The sequence below is a fragment of the Aethalodelphis obliquidens genome, unplaced genomic scaffold (assembly GCF_003676395.1).
Source record: "Aethalodelphis obliquidens isolate GAN/ISIS:26980383/991018 unplaced genomic scaffold, ASM367639v1 scaffold27, whole genome shotgun sequence".
NCBI classification, from domain to species: Eukaryota; Metazoa; Chordata; class Mammalia; order Artiodactyla; family Delphinidae; genus Aethalodelphis; species Aethalodelphis obliquidens.
Window position 1 is genome coordinate 10,909,123 of NW_020837971.1, and position 15,861 is coordinate 10,924,983.

General features: G+C 42.0%; 1 protein-coding gene across 1 annotated transcript in view; it reads right to left on the minus strand.

The window, feature by feature from the left end:
• Nucleotides 1–15,861, minus strand: part of LOC113629489 (amphiphysin) — a 187,102-nt gene that overhangs the window by 15,187 nt on the left and 156,054 nt on the right. The window contains exons 16-17 of the mRNA XM_027123961.1: nucleotides 14,398–14,454; nucleotides 9,542–9,667 (exon numbers count right to left, since the gene is read on the minus strand). Of these exons, the coding sequence (XP_026979762.1) occupies nucleotides 9,542–9,667; nucleotides 14,398–14,454 (183 nt within the window). The remainder of the gene's footprint in view (nucleotides 1–9,541; nucleotides 9,668–14,397; nucleotides 14,455–15,861) is intronic.

Here is a 15,861-nt window from a genome sequence, read left to right on the forward strand (position 1 = left end):
AACATGAGCTCTTGACTTGTCCAAAGATCCAAGCATTTGTATGAAAACACAGGATTCTCTTCAGGATCCATTTTAAAGAAAATCTTAAGAGGCAGCTAGAGAAGAGAAGGTTCCTACACTAAGACACAGTCTGGTGGACGGTACTCCTTCTCTCACAAACTACACTTAAAACATGGCAGGTCACAATTCCCCTTCAGCAAGACTGTACTGTGAGCTCTCCCATGGAACACCGTGCCTCCAATACTGTTCCCTTCACAGGTTGCTCCTGGTATTACAAACTTCATTTGATAATCTATACGTTTCTTTTCTAATAAAGGAATTTAGTGGGGTTTTCTCCCCCTGACCTTCAGCTCAATCATCTTTTTCAATCTACTCTCCTCGTATTGCCTGCAGTCCCATCGTAAGCCTTAAGCAGCCTGGTCCCAGGGCAACTCAGCTGCTGGCAGCAGGGTTGCCATGGCAACATCTGTCCAATTTAGCTCCACACTTTCCTTAAAAATTAAGATCTCCTGCTGAAATGCCAAAGTTAAGGAATTTGGGGTTAATTTGGCCTTTAAGGTCATAGCAGAATATCTAATAACCATACACATTAAATTCTTAAAGTTTTAATTAGAGATTCATTTGCAAAGTGTATGGGAGAAATGCACAGGAAAGGTGGATTTATCTTTATAAGCAAAGGTAAATATTGTGCGTTGTACACTCTCAGAGATTGGGACGTGAGCAAGTATTAGTTTCAGAAGTAGCCACAAAACACAGCTTCAATGGGGGTTGCAAAGAACTTGTTAGAGAGGCTCTTTAGCAAATGCCTTTACCCCACAATAAACATTTCACCCTGCCTGGTTATGGTATCTTTGAGCATTTGCTGCCACTACTCAAACTGCCTTCTAGTGAGTAGGCTCAGGCTGGGGTTAGCAGAAGGCAGAGGCAGGGCTGCCAGACACACCCAGAGACTAAACCAAAAAACGGAGATCTGCAAATCACCTAAATGTCATCATGCTCTGTTGGCAAAACTCCCAACCCTGACCCTGCCAAGAACCACAGGCATGTCCTTGGGCAACCTGTGACTCAGCCAGATGGCCGTCGGAGGCCTGAATCTTGAGGAAAGGTAAGCAGCTGACTGTCACATGTGGAAGACCCAACTGCCTACCCTCTGATATGACAGCCTTTGACTAGTCCCTGGACTTGGTAAGTAAAACACTCCATGCTGATCTGTCGTCCCATTTGTCTAGCAAATAGAAGCTGGAGAATAAGACATGATTCAAGGGCTCTCTCATTACAAAGGATTCGGAAATCCTTAACTGTTTAATGTAGTAAGTTGTAGACTGCTGAGAGTACAAAGAGGACATAGTGTGTATCAAACACAACTTGTAAAGGAGAGATGAGAAAACTGGTAGAGAACGGGAAAATGATTTCCCAAGGCCGCCTCACTGGTGAGCCATGGAGCTAAGAGTCTCCAGGCTCTTGATTCAGGGATCTTTCCAATACACCCCCTTAGACCCTTGCTTTGCAGCCAAAGTGGAGGATTAGGATACCCATTGTCTCTGCGAAACTCAAGGTTGGGCTCTACAAGCATTTCTATTTCTTTTTGACCCTTCAGCTCCACATCAGGAATACGCACCAAGTCGAAGCATTGGTTGGAGAAAGTCCTGGTGTCAGCGTGGAGGGATTTGAGCCCAGTTGTGACCCTGTTGGCTTTAGACTGGTCTGTAAATGTACTTTTATAAAAACCTGCTCTTTTGAAAAATACAGCATCTGGAGTAGTTATGAGATGAATACCTATGGATTAAAAATGTCAGGATTTGCATTTCATGTCATCACTTTCTGGGTGTGTGATCTTGGTTTAAACCACATAAACTCTCTGTGTCTGTTTCCTTAATCTGCAAAATGCGGTAATGATACCTAAAGAATGCTTCCTTCACGGGGCTTCCCCGGTGGTGCAGTGGTTGAGAGTCCACCTGCTGATGCAGGGGACACGGGTTCGTGCCCCGGTCCGGGAAGATCCCACATGCCGCGGAGCGGCTGGGCCCGTGAGCCATGGCCGCTGAGCCTGCGCGTCCGGAGCCTGTGCTCCGTAACGGGAGAGGCCACAACAGTGAGAGGCCCGTGTACCACAAAAAAAAAAAAAAAAAATGCCTCCTTCACAGGATTGCTGTGAGATAATGTATGTCAAATATTAGCATACAATATGGTCCTGTTGCCTGCGCCTTAACTCTTGGTGTTTCAGTCATACTGCCTTTCACTGCAGGCCAAACACAGTAATTCTCTAAGGCAGCCCCTGGGTTGGTTGAGACTCAATATTGGCAACATTGAGACTCAATTTGCAAGAGAAAAGGAAGGGATCTCTGATCCAAAATCAAGCACTTTTTCCTGATCACGCTTACGGTTTCAGCTCATGTCCACTAATGAGGAGAGGTCCATGGAAAGGACCTTCTACCCTGGAGGTGTTGAGAGGATGAACAGAACAAGAAAGGGTAAGAACTGGTGCAGAACTATAAGACACACTGGTCTGAATGTTCAGTTCCATATTATCCATGGACCAAATAAACCTTGATACTGGGACCCACAGAGTGAGAGACCTGAGCCCGTAGACACATCTGCAAGGCTCTGCCAGTCAAAATCCTGTTTGGGGTAAGACTAGGATTGATGGAGGGTGGGGGTGGGTTTTATAAAGAGTTGTCTTTTTAGCATTCCTGGCCATTAGCCCAGTTGGGTCTGGTCTTACCCAACTGGGCTGATGGCCAGGAAAGGTATCAACGTGGGCTTATGCATTGAGCTCAGTAAATACTGAGAGAGAATAAGGGAGTTTTTATCCGGAAGTTGATTAGAACCAAAGCCATGTTAAAAACAGCAAGTTCAAGCACTAGATTTAGCATGTGCCAAAAAGTATACACCAAGCCGGACACAAAAGGTCACGTATTGTATGGTTCTATGTATATGAAATCTCCAAGGTAGATAAATCCATAGAGACAGAAAGCAGATTGGCAGTTCCCAGGGGCTGGGGAGGGGGGGGGGACCATGGGTATGGGGTTTTAACCTGGGGAGATGAAAGTGTTTCGGAACGAGATAGAGGTGGTGGTTGCACATTAGGAATGTACAAAAGCCACCGAATTTTTCACTTTAAACCGATTAATTTCATGTTATGTGAATTGCACCTCAATAAGAAAAAAAAGCACATGCCGAAAGTAACACTTAAAAAATCACTAGGCACCCATCATCGACAAATGGCTGCTCGAAAGTGGAAGAACAATCTGAAACCTCACGATCATGTTCACATGTAATTAGAACACTGAAGAAATAATAACATTCCACAATCATCACATGGCTCTGTGCAAGAAGGGGCTTTGGAATATGAGACCCCAGAAAGCAGGGAAGATGTTTGCGTGTGCTGCCTAACAGCTGGCAGGTGGTTAATGAATACTTAATATCAACCATATATGGAAACAACCACGGCCCCATTTTCCAGAGATAGAAACTGACAACCCCAGGTCAACCTGCTCTGTGAGGTGTGAGGCGTGGGGAGTTTCCACCACCTACCTTCATCTTAGCCCTGGCTAACTCCATCTCTTCCCCGTGATGTGCTGCAGTGGTAGAGAGAAAGAAAGGTCTCGGCCCGGCCACTTGGGTCAACTCTGAATACATCTCTGGAGCTCACCTGCCTGTGTGCTCCTTCTATCACCCCCCTGAAGGAGGCTGCATGCCTCTGAACGCCCACAGCTTCCTGGAAGTGAAGGTTGGAATATTCCCATCAATGGACCCAATATGAAGGTCCCTAGAAGAGAAGAAGTCTTCTCAGAAAAGGCAAAGAATTTTGATGGGATGCAGCTTCTTTAGGAACCAAGAGGAAATTTGTGCTGATGGGGACCTAAATCAGATCAAGTCCCTTAATATCAACGTGCAACAAAAGGGAAAGGGGTGCTGTTATCTTTCACATCTGTGGCCAGCTCCTTCCCAGAGTACAGCTTTCACCTACATCTGCTTATCTTGGAGGAAACCACTTATCGTGAAGATGATGACAATAATGATATTATCCAACTCTCACTGTTGGAGGAACATCTACGTGTCAGGTGCTAAACTAGTGACCTGGATTATTTCCAAGTCCTTGCCAGAAACTTTGAAGGTAATTATCATTAATCCCATTTTACATTTATGGCAACTGGGGCTCAGATGTCACAAGGCCACTGTGCAGCATAAGGAGGAAGGTGGTCCTGTTTTTGATCACAATAAGCAGCTTCCTTTTCCTAAGTATAAAAATTCAATTATCTGAATGGAAACTGAAAGAGAGAAAATGACCACATAATATCGGTATTTTAACAGCTTTGGCTGTAGTCTCTTTCAGGATCAGTAGATGACAGTGTCCATCAGTCAACAAATCAATGACTCAGAATTTACTGGGCATGTATTATTCACCCAGTTCTGTGCTGGGTGCCATGGAACACAAAAGAAACAGCTATTTGTTTGGCCTGCAGGGCACTGAGAATGTAATTAGCTGCTGATAGGAATACAGTCAAACACAGAGACAATAACCATTCCTGTGATTTTTTTCTGAGAAAGGTAAAAAAGGTACATCTATCTCCAAGACATGCATATCTGTCTGTCTATCTATCTATCGCCATATATATCCATATCCATATATAATTATATACATTATAGTTTGAAGCATGCTTCAGAGTGAGCACTTTGTGTGTGGACATAATTCTGTGATATTGAAGGGCAGACGAGAAATTACTGGCTTCCTCTGTTCCTCAGGTCTTCCTCTGACAGATCCGAGCTCACATCTAGAGGCACACTGGAAGCCTGAGCTCCCATGTTCACTCTGCACAAGGAGAAAACTCAATGCTATTGCCCACACACAGGCCCATCACAGAAGGATGCCTGGACTACTGTGTAATGTACGCCTCACCCAGCACCAGTCTGTGTGAACCAGGACGGCAGGAGGCGTATCTACTGCCTGCATCATCGTATCCCCCAGACCCAGAACAGAGCCAGACATCTAGCGAGGACTCAGCTACATCTACGAGCTGAATGAAGGAGGAAACTAGTACATGCATTCTACAAACACAGATAGAAATATTCCTGGAAAGATGAAGTTCACAGATCATAGTGTATATCTCTATCTATGTATCTATGTATCATGTATCTGTTTACGTATCTATCTACCTATCTATCATCTATAAATCATCTATCTGTTTACCTATTATCTATCATCTATCTATCTATCTATCTATCTATATCTGTTTACCTATCAGTTATCTATCATCTGTCTACCTATCTATCATCATCTATCTGTTTATCTAACATCTATCTATCTAATCTATCTATATCTGTTTACCTATCAGTTAACTATCTATCATTTGTCTATCTATCATCATCATCTATCTGTTTACCTATCAGCTATCATCTATGTATCTATGTATCTATCTATCTATCATCAATCTATCTATAGTTGTTGGTTTAAATTGGCCCTGACAAGTCAACTTAAGTTTGGTGAAATGTTCGAAAAACGAAACACAAAAGTAGTTCCTCAAATAATGGGTCAGTGTTTCACCTTCCAGGATTCTAAAATTATTCTAAAAATTCTAAAATTCTAAAAATATCTACCTCGATCTTTTCCCCATTTATTTGTTTTGGAAACAATGTTAACCCTAAATTTTATTACACTGCATTATTTCTTTAAAAATAATGGGGAAAAAAGACATTGGTCCACTTCACATCATTGGAGCAAAATATAGGAGCAGACAGAAATTTAGAGAAAGTTAGAAGGGATTCTCTGCAAGAAAATAAAATAAATGTAGGTAAAAATCATCTTTATCTGGTTTTGACCTAATTCTCTGATATATTTCTAAACAAATATTGATTTTTTTTCTAAAGAAAAATTTCAGTACTTATATAACATGGAAACGTCTGAAGAAGAGGTAGCAAGTGTTGGTTTTTAAAACGTATCCTGCAGATATACTGGTAAAATTTGGTGTTGTAGGGAAAAACTAAAAACAATATAAGCTAGGTGGGGAATGAGACAACAAACAAAAATGTAATAATTAAACTTTTCTTGGGAGCCTGAGGTTTCTTTGTGAACTGCTGCTCAAATTTCCTGTTTTCGAAATTACATTTGCCTCTTTTTTTTTTTTTTTAACAAAACACCACAAATTTCACCTCATACGAAATGCATTCTGTCAAGACTGGAAATAATAACCGTGTGGTGACATTTCGGCAGCAAAAATGATGACCTCAAAAGGTCACATCAACCCCATCGTGACCGATGACAGCCACAGCCAACCTTCTAATTAATGCTCGGGACACGGTGTGGATTTCCATCTCTTTACAACTAAATATCACACATCTAGCAACAGAAGAGAGATTTCTTTAGAGTAAATAACCCTAATATTATCTCAATTATGACCAGAAAAAAGAAGCTATAAACCTACATTAAGAGAACAAAAACACATTTTATCAGAGATTATTTTCTTAAGTAGAAGGGTGGACTTGGGGGGAGAACTGACTTTATCCAAGTGTGTCCATTTTAAAACATGAAAAGTAGCCACGTCGGATGAGTATTAGGCAAATCAAACTGCTGGAAACTGCCTTCTCTTACTATTATTTTTTAGTCCATTTGAGGGTGGAGAAATCAACTGCTTGAACTTTTTCTTCTCAGAGGGGATGACTCACATGGTCAGCTCAGGACCTGCTGTTCTTAATCATCTCTGCATCTCAGCAGGTGCCTGAATCCTTCATAAGATTCTCCAAACTGCCTTGCATTTCACAAGGAATCTAAATTTTCTATTCTCTAAAGTTCACATAAGCTTTAGGAGACAAGCATTTTCAGAATGAAGAATTCTTCCAGGGACCTCCCTGGTAGTCCAGTGGTTAAGAATCTGCCTTCCAATGCAGGGGAAGCGGGTTTGATCCCTGGTCAGTGACCTAAGATCCCACATGCGGCGGGGCAACTACTGAGCCCGTGTGCTCTGGAGCCCACGCACCACAGCTAGAGAAAAGCCCGCGTGCCGCAACAAAGATCCCGCGTGCCACAACTAAGACCCGACGCAGCCAAATGAATAAATATTTTTTTTAAAAAAAGAATGCTTCCAAACATCTCCTTACCCAACATGAGGGAAGCCCGTTCTAGTAATGGTTGATGCTTATACCATACAGTTTGCTAAATATTTTTAACACCACCCTTGATTTAAAAGATTGTAATTCTTTTATAAATCTTTATATACGTAGTAGGTACGACATATATGTAGTAGGTACTTGATAATGGGTAGCTACTCAGATTCTTCATTGGAAAACCAATGAACTTAGACTTTGAGAAAACAAAACCTACTTATATAAGTTTGTTGAAGTAAGGATGGGTATGAGAGGTTATGTGGTCACGGCCATTAGAGGATCAATGTTCGAGCCTGTATTTAACACATGAGCTTGTCTATTTCACATCTCCAGCCTACTGTCAAACCCAGAATACCTTTGCTCAAAACCGTGGGCGTTGATGTCATTAAGCCTTACGCTGAATAGTGTGGGGCACTGAATCAACTGGGTTTAAAAACACTGGTATACACTACTATATATAAAATAGATAACTGCTATATAGCATAGGTAACTCTACTCAATACTCTGTAATGACCTATATGGGAACAGAATCTAAAGAAGAGTGGATACATGTGTATGTGTAACTGATTCACTTTGCTGTACAGCAGAAAGTAACACACACACACATTGTAAATCAACTCTACTCCAATAAAAATTAATTTTAAAAAAAGCACTGGTAAAGATGGAGTCTGTGCTGCTCTTCGAAACAGAAATTTGATGACAACCTTTCAGAACCGAAGCCATTTCTAAATCAATATCTGAACCTAATCAATATCTTTCTAACTCCCTGGCATGGTCCATATTCTTTTTAAAATCAATTTTCTTCTTAATTGTAACAGCATTCGAATATTCAATTGTCTCTTTCCCTTCCTTTGTTATTTAAATCATCCTAAGCTGAGCGGAGAGATCTGACACCAAATGAAAATGCTCCGTCTGCACTGAGTTACTAAGATCACCTGCGAATCTGGGAATGAGAGTTAAGAAGAAAAATCCCGGACACTGGAGCACAGCACCTCAGCACTTCCCAGTCTACAATCTGTGCAAACAGCCTTTTTAGGAGGGACTCAGTCTAGCAGAACACAGTCTTGTTTTCCTTACAAAACTTGGTCCAACTGTGTACCTTTACATGGAAAATACGATCATTTTTCTTGAGTAATTCTTAATTTGTATTTTGCATCACTATCTTGCCCTATTATTTATTTTTTCTACTCTGTTAATAAATAATACATTTGACAGATGACCTACCCTTTTCCCAGTAAAACAACCTAGGGCACTGACAGCAAAAATATAGCTTTTATTTCTCTAGTTATCTCACCTAGGCAATGTTATTTTGGGAATAGGGAGATTGGTCTACTTCTTCTTTTTTTTTTTTTTTTGCGTTACGCTGGCCTCTCACTGTTGTGGCCTCTCCCGTTACGGAGCACAGGCTCCGGACGCGCAGGCTCAGCGGCCATGGCTCACGGGCCCAGCCGCTCCGCAGCATGTGGGATCTTCCTGGACCGGGGCACGAACCCGCGTCCCCTGCATCGGCAGGCAGACTCTCAACTACTGCGCCACCAGGGAAGCCTGGTCTCTCTCTTTGTACAGATTCTGGGAAGGCTGTAGGGTACCCTGATTGAAATTCTTGGGAGATATTTTAACTGCATTTCATAAGTAAACTATTGTTCACTCTCCCTGGGAAACTTTGGTACACTTCCCTGGTAAATTTTCCTTGGTATCATTCTACACTTTCACATGTGTTAACTTATCCAATTCAATAGGGTGCATATAGAGCCCATCCCAGTTTTCGATGTGGTGTGGTGTGTGGCTGAAAGGAGCAGGTTAGAGAAGGGTTCCAGGCAGACAAATGAGTCTCCACTCTTGCACAAAATACATCCTCAAGCTCTCTTGTGCTATAACAGCCAGCACCAGACTTGACTTTGAGCAAATAGTTGTTCCCACAGAAGTCTTTATAGATTCAAGGATTTCTAATATCGGATTTCAGTCCCTCCTGGGGCCTTCACCAACCTACAAAACTAATATTGTAAGAAATCAATGTGTAGACACAACCAACAAGGTGATTACCCTTCTGTCTATCATCTGCAGGTTAGTCCCTAATGGAAGGCCCATCTCCAGCCATCACAGGTGGGGCGGAGCATTAACAAGTCTGGTTATCTGTGAGTTATTACAACCTATTGACCATGAATGGGAGAGTTATCAGAAAGAATCAAGGCACCCTTTTTTGAGAAGCAAGCCTGTGGCTACAAGAGCACGTCTCTGGATATCTTCCTTAAAAAAAAAACAATATGCAGTTTCCCTGTCAAAGGAGTAAAGGCCATTTGAACCTGGGGAGCCATGACAGATACGCAGGTGATTTGGTCCAAGTGAAGCATGAATGAGAAGGGAGAAATGGGATGATGAGATGAGCACAGCTAATGGCAGGGGAGGTGGGGGGGGAGGGTGGAAGGGAGGTGGCGCTCACCTCTGCCCCCTCCACTGGCTCCTCAGCCTGGGTGTCAAGTCCAAGGTCCAGCCCGGCAGCAGGTGGTACAGCAGCTGGGGGCTCCTCTGCTTTCGGCTCTGTGGGCGGAGGCTGTTCGGGTTCAGCCTTTGATGGTTTGAGGATTAGAGGAAAAAGATTCAACAAGTGAATAGATAACATGACGGAATACTGGACAATTACGATTGTCTTCGTCATCCTACAGGCAATTAGCTTCATTAAATCTGTGCTGGAAAAAACCTGCACATTAGGCATGATGGGTCTTTACACAACTGAAAAGTCTAGGAATAAACTCTCATTAAGCTTCACATTACCATCACCAAGCACTGTTATATCCCTTGAAGTTGGGCAAAAAGACTTACCATTTTGGCTACTCATTTTACTTACTTTCAACATTCTGAGTATTCACTTCCTTAGGTCATCTATAAGACATCCTGAAACGGTACTTTCCACTACTGAGCAGAGAGAGGAGAGATCCTAGGAGCTCCCACCTTTGGAAATTGGAAGGAGTAGGGAAGAGCTCACGGAAACACAATTCTGGAACCTCCCCCCTCTGTTGATATGCAATGCAACCAAAAAAATGAGGGGCCATCCCCATACTCAGATCAAAACGCATTAAGGTGCATGAAAAGGTCACTATGAAGTTACTGCGCAACTGCCCCAGCTGGGAGTAGATCCAACCACCTGGCAAGGAGACACCACAGTCATAGATACTTGGCTGCCTTACATTTTGTTCGTTCCCTTATTCCACTTTTCCCTCCAACAAAATCCTTAGCCATCAGTTTTTTGTGTTTTTTTTTTCATATAATAAACTAATTATTTAGGGAACCACAGGCAGTATTCTCTGTGGTACCAATTAGACTCTTCTACTTGTGTGGATAAGAGTGAGGTCTTTTCTTCCCACTGTGACCCCTACACACAGACACCCTCCTGATTCCAATTATATGCTGAATCAAGCCTCTGGCATCTCTTACCTCCAGATTTTTTGAGTTTTAAAATTAGCATGATTAAATAACAACAGGCTATGAAAAACAGCACAGCCGATGCAAGTTACCACGGCTACTGAAATTGTTTCCTCTCTTTTGATTTATAGATGAATGTAAACACACTACTTAGCATGACTATTTCACTAAATGGATGGCCACTGTAGGGCACTTTAAGATCATTTTCTATTAGGGCATTTAAACCATAAGAAAGTTTAAAAGCGTTTTCCTAGAGGAGTATGGAGTCTCCAATAAATACTTCCTTTGGAGGAATCAGTAACTTCCATCAGACATTCGCCATACGCAATCAAAAGCCATCTCTAGCTCTCCCATGTGTCCACTGAAGCTGGTGCACATGGCAAGCTGCGTGGGGAAGTGATGGAGAAGTTATGCTGAGATTATAGAAAATAACGATAGCCTGCTGTTGGATAAATACGCAAAATATTTGTCTTGTGCCCTCCACCAAAACCTCCACTGTGACGCATACCAAGGTCATACCACCCTTCTCTTGAAAGGGCTTCATAAAATGAAAGGACACTTAGGGAGATAAATGTACAGAGGTTTGATATTTTTATGGGCTTTTATAAGCTTTAAGGGGTGATCAGACACAATTTTTAAGAAAGAGTGAGATAAAATTCACTCTCATCTACTCTCAGGAGTCCTTTATGGGGAAAGATTTCACTTGTATTGTTCAAAAGGAATTATCTTCATAATGGACTGAGTTTTCCTTGCAGCAAAGAGCTACTGTAAGCTCTCAGAGTATGATCTAACCACTTTGGAAGTCGAGGTGATTTGCTATGAGAGAATGGTATCAGATGACCTACACAACAAGGATAGGAAGGGTAATTTGACGAAGAGCAAGAAACCCATAGGCTGATGGCTGTCCCCCGGCGAGCTGAGTCTGCAATGGAGGATGAGGGGTCAAGAGAAGTTTCAAAACGTGTATCAAATAAATATATCTGTGCACATTAAGAAAAAACCCAGAAAACCAAACACAGAGATAACTTAAAATGAAAACATATTTGCATCAGAGGCTGGGTTTCTTGGAAGTGCGAGGAAATTCTGAAGTTTTACAGACGGCGAGAATAACTAGGGTGATTTCATGAATAAGTCCAATGGCGTCTCCTTGCTGAGGTCAGACAATGACTCAATGAAAGCAAAGTATGAAGGGGAGGAGAGACGGGTTATGTCCTACGAGTCACAACATTTTTCTCTATTTATAATATCACACCGAATATTACAATATAGCATTACACACTTAACAACTTAAATTCTAGGGGGACAAATGGAACTCACTGAATGATGAGTAAGGCTGAAGCGTGACAGCATGTTTGCACATAAAATCAGCTACTCAACTCCGGAAATAGAAACCACTTTCCTAATTCTTCTAAGATAATGCAAAATTGAAAATGTTTTGTCAAGATAGAAAGAAAAACAAAGGTAAATTGTGAACAACATCGTGTAGAAAGATCTCAGAGTAGTCCTATAGGAATTGTGCCCTGTTTCAACCACTTTTTTTTCTATAAGAAGCCTCCCTTGACAAGCATTGCAAGTGGGTTGATACCATGCCATACACACCTGGGAGCGCTGGTAAGGACTTGCTATTGTTTGCTGGAGTAGAGACCATTATACATTCAGAGGAGAGGTATACTCTATATTTATTACTGACAGCAGGATGCCACAATGGTTTAACTCTGAGACTCAGAAATGGAATTGTTTTAGAACAAAACGAGTAGTGTAACTTTGGTGCACATGTTCCGGCATCCTCTGTGATAAGCTAGAAAGAAGGTCAATGCAGAGGAAGAAGAGATGGGTTGGGAGAATGGAGTTAAGGGTCTAGTCACATTCCAATATAGCGACTACCTTATGATCCTGCTTCTCCAAACTGGGGAGAGCTAATTTATTGAGAACTTCAAAGGGCCAGGGAGGCAACCCCGAGCCCAGGGCAGGGTTTGCAGATTCAAAAAGGTTTAAACTTGTACACAAGGAATGTCCCGTGGGGCCATAAGATGCAGACTGGGGAGATGTGCAGTTGACTACCACCTGCAGCCTCCACCTTGCTCAGACCAGTCAATGAACCCATGTTGGGACACTGCCCTGCTCCCGGGAAGATCCCATATAATCACAGCTCAGTGGGAGAGGGTCACTGCGATTCCTAGTTCCCCACAGGGCAACCCTAGCAGCATCTACAATGCTGGGAATGACGAAGCTAAGTTCCCCAATGGAAAGAAGGTACAAGAAGTCTGCTTCAGAGAACACATAAAAAGAGAAGGGGAGGGCAGGCAATGGAAGCTCCTAGAACCAGCTGTAGGGGGTAGAGAGATGTTCAGAGAAACTTAAAAACCACTGGATTCTATGCCAGGAATTTGCAACAGTAATAGGTGTGAATTTAATGATGACCCATTGCCTTTTCGTTTATACCAGGGTCCCTCTATTTTTCTTAACCCATTCTCAATTGATAATTAAAAATCTCATCCTCCAGCACCAGTATAACCTTTACTCCATCAGCACCCCAGACTGAAAACCACCAATGACCATGAAATGGAGGTCTCTCTGGCTCCATTATTAACATCAATATAATCTGAATTTTAAACACTGTAATTTTATTTTCAGGCCTCACAGTCTCCACCTTTTTATCTGGTTACCCAAAAGGCAAAAATACAACCATCTCTAGACAAGGTGCTAGAGAAACACTTGCCTTTGAAAAATATCAAATTAGCCTTGAAGACAAACTTCCCGGAGCAGAAATCCTTACTTAGAAGTGAAATCACCTGAAAGGAAAAATTCCTTCTCCTTAAACCCAATTCTAAGTTTCCAAAACGAAAGCCAGAAGCTGGGATAATCCTATGCCATTCCCACGGGAAAACCAGTGTGCTACACATAACCACGAACTAATCCTCAAAGAGCCCAAACCCCCTGTAGCACTGGGAAGCTCTCAGTGATGTCACTCAAGGTCTCTTCATTCAACTTGACGAGTAAGCTGCTGCTAAAAACGTTTCCCATGATAACTGAGTTTGTAAGAATCTCCTCTAACCCCCAGAGTAACCCTTCTGCCTCCTCACTCCCCAGCTAAGCTTTTCTCTCATCTCGTTTGACAGCAAAGTAGGAATCCTACCTCTACTGTGCATTACTTCCTTCTACAACTCACAAAATGAAGGGAGGACATGAGAAATGAGGTAGCTTCCGGTTTAAGGAAAAGCAAGGATCTACTTTCAAGCATGAATTCTCGAGGCAATTTCATCGTCAGTCCCGTAGCATAAGGTACAGTCACTCAGAAACACCCATGTACAGGTTCGTTCCCTGGTCCGGGAAGATCCCACATGCTGGGGAGCAACTAAGCCCGTGCGCCACAACTACTGAGCCTGCGCTCTAGAGCCCGAGAGCCACAACTACTGAGCCCGCACGCCTAGAGCCCGTGCTCCACAACAAGAGAAGCCACCGCAATGAGAAGCCCGCGCACCGCAACGAAGAGTAGCACCCGCTCACTGCAACTAGAGAAAGCCCGCGCGCAGCAACAAAGACCCAACGCAGCCAGATAAATAAATAAATTTATTTTTTTAATTAAAAAAAAAAAAAAAGAAACACCCATGTCCTTGATGGATAGACTGTGTTCCACTGAAGCCCGTAATTAAGAGACTGATTTTTGCTGGGATCACTGTGCCTTTATAACAGAAGCAGCCACATTCAAAGTCACACTGAGATTTTTCGGAAGCTCTCCTTCTCATTTTCTAGAAAAGAGGGGGCTACAGAAACCACACGCTGGATTTCAGGCTCTAAATAACCTACAAAGATCAACCTTGGATCATTTGGTGGTAACTAACAACATCCCCAAAACACAAACCAAAATCAGCTTACCAAGTTACAGATCATATCCTGGTCTGTCTGCATCGTGAATAATGTAGTGTCCTGCGGCTGAAAATTGGGAATAAAGTAGAATATTCAAAATTATTAGGGTTTCAGGTAATTTGCCAAAAAAGCAACAACAAAGGTATCATATAGATTAGCTCGCATGAATTGTGTCAATAAATACATTATAAAGTTCTTTTAGTCTCTTTTTATTTAAATCAGAAAAGCAAAACATGCAGAGATAATTTTTTGCCAGCAGTTATTCTACATAGAAACCTGAGCTAGCAGAATTCAATGATCTGATGAGAGACATTATGTAAAGGGCAGTGTCTTCAGAGGCATCTTTGGTCTGCAGCTTCTCCTCTGGACATCAACATCAAGTTAGAATTTGATGGATCTAAGCTACAAATTTAAACGTTTTAAAATGTTGGAACCTTAATCTTACTATATCACTGAAGTGTGACTTCTATGAGTTAATTATGAACCATAACTTAAAAACTGTATACAATATATTCATTCAGGATACGAATCCTAAAAAAATCAAGGTGGAGGAAATCTCAGGGAACAGTGGTCTCTAGGAGAATCTTCATCAGGTAGCCAGACTTATACCCTCCAAACAGGAGACTGAAAGAATCTTTCCTGGGTAATCTGACCAAAGAAATCCCCAAAGAATTAAACATCAACGGTTCCCCAACAGAAAAGATGAGCCAGTGACATTTGGTTAAAGATGGTGGATTGAACACAGGCAATTACCTCCAGAATCCAAACTAAATAACAATAAGAAAATTAATTATTAAAGGCATAAACCCATAAGGGTAAAAAGAATGGGAACAAAAACAACGTCAACAAAATTCTGAAACTGAAAAGCAAATGAACGAACAGTAGGTAACCTGGGGAACCAAAAACATCTGTACCTTAAGTTGATGTAAGAAATGCCAAAAAGCAAGCCAATTTATTACTCATAAATCCCAATGGATCAAGAATTAGAAAGATGGGGACCACAGGAAATGGAAATTAGGATGCTGCTAAAGACAGAGGAACTGGTTGGAAGTCTATTAAAAAGTACTTAGACCTGGAGATACTCTCATCTACCTGAAAACCAAGCAATACCCTTTCCACCCCCGACTTGAGATTATTTTCAGAGGCTGAAACAGAGGGTCTCTGGACTGGGGGACACACAGGCATGTTAGGAAAGCAGCAGGATTAAATGAAAATTTACATAATAAATATTTAGACATGGGCTCCTCCTCTCCCAACTTCTTCCCCATTCAACTCCCATTACACTGGCAGCCAGGCTTGTACCCCTGCACCCCTGCACACACCCAGACAGGAGACCAGAAGAGTCTTCCCAGGGAAATATGACCAGCTCAAGAAAAAAAAAAAAAGCCTAAAGAATCTGACACTAGGAATTCCTCAACAGGAAAGATAATCCTACAACAGAATCCTACAACAATACCCATAGTCAATGAGCTC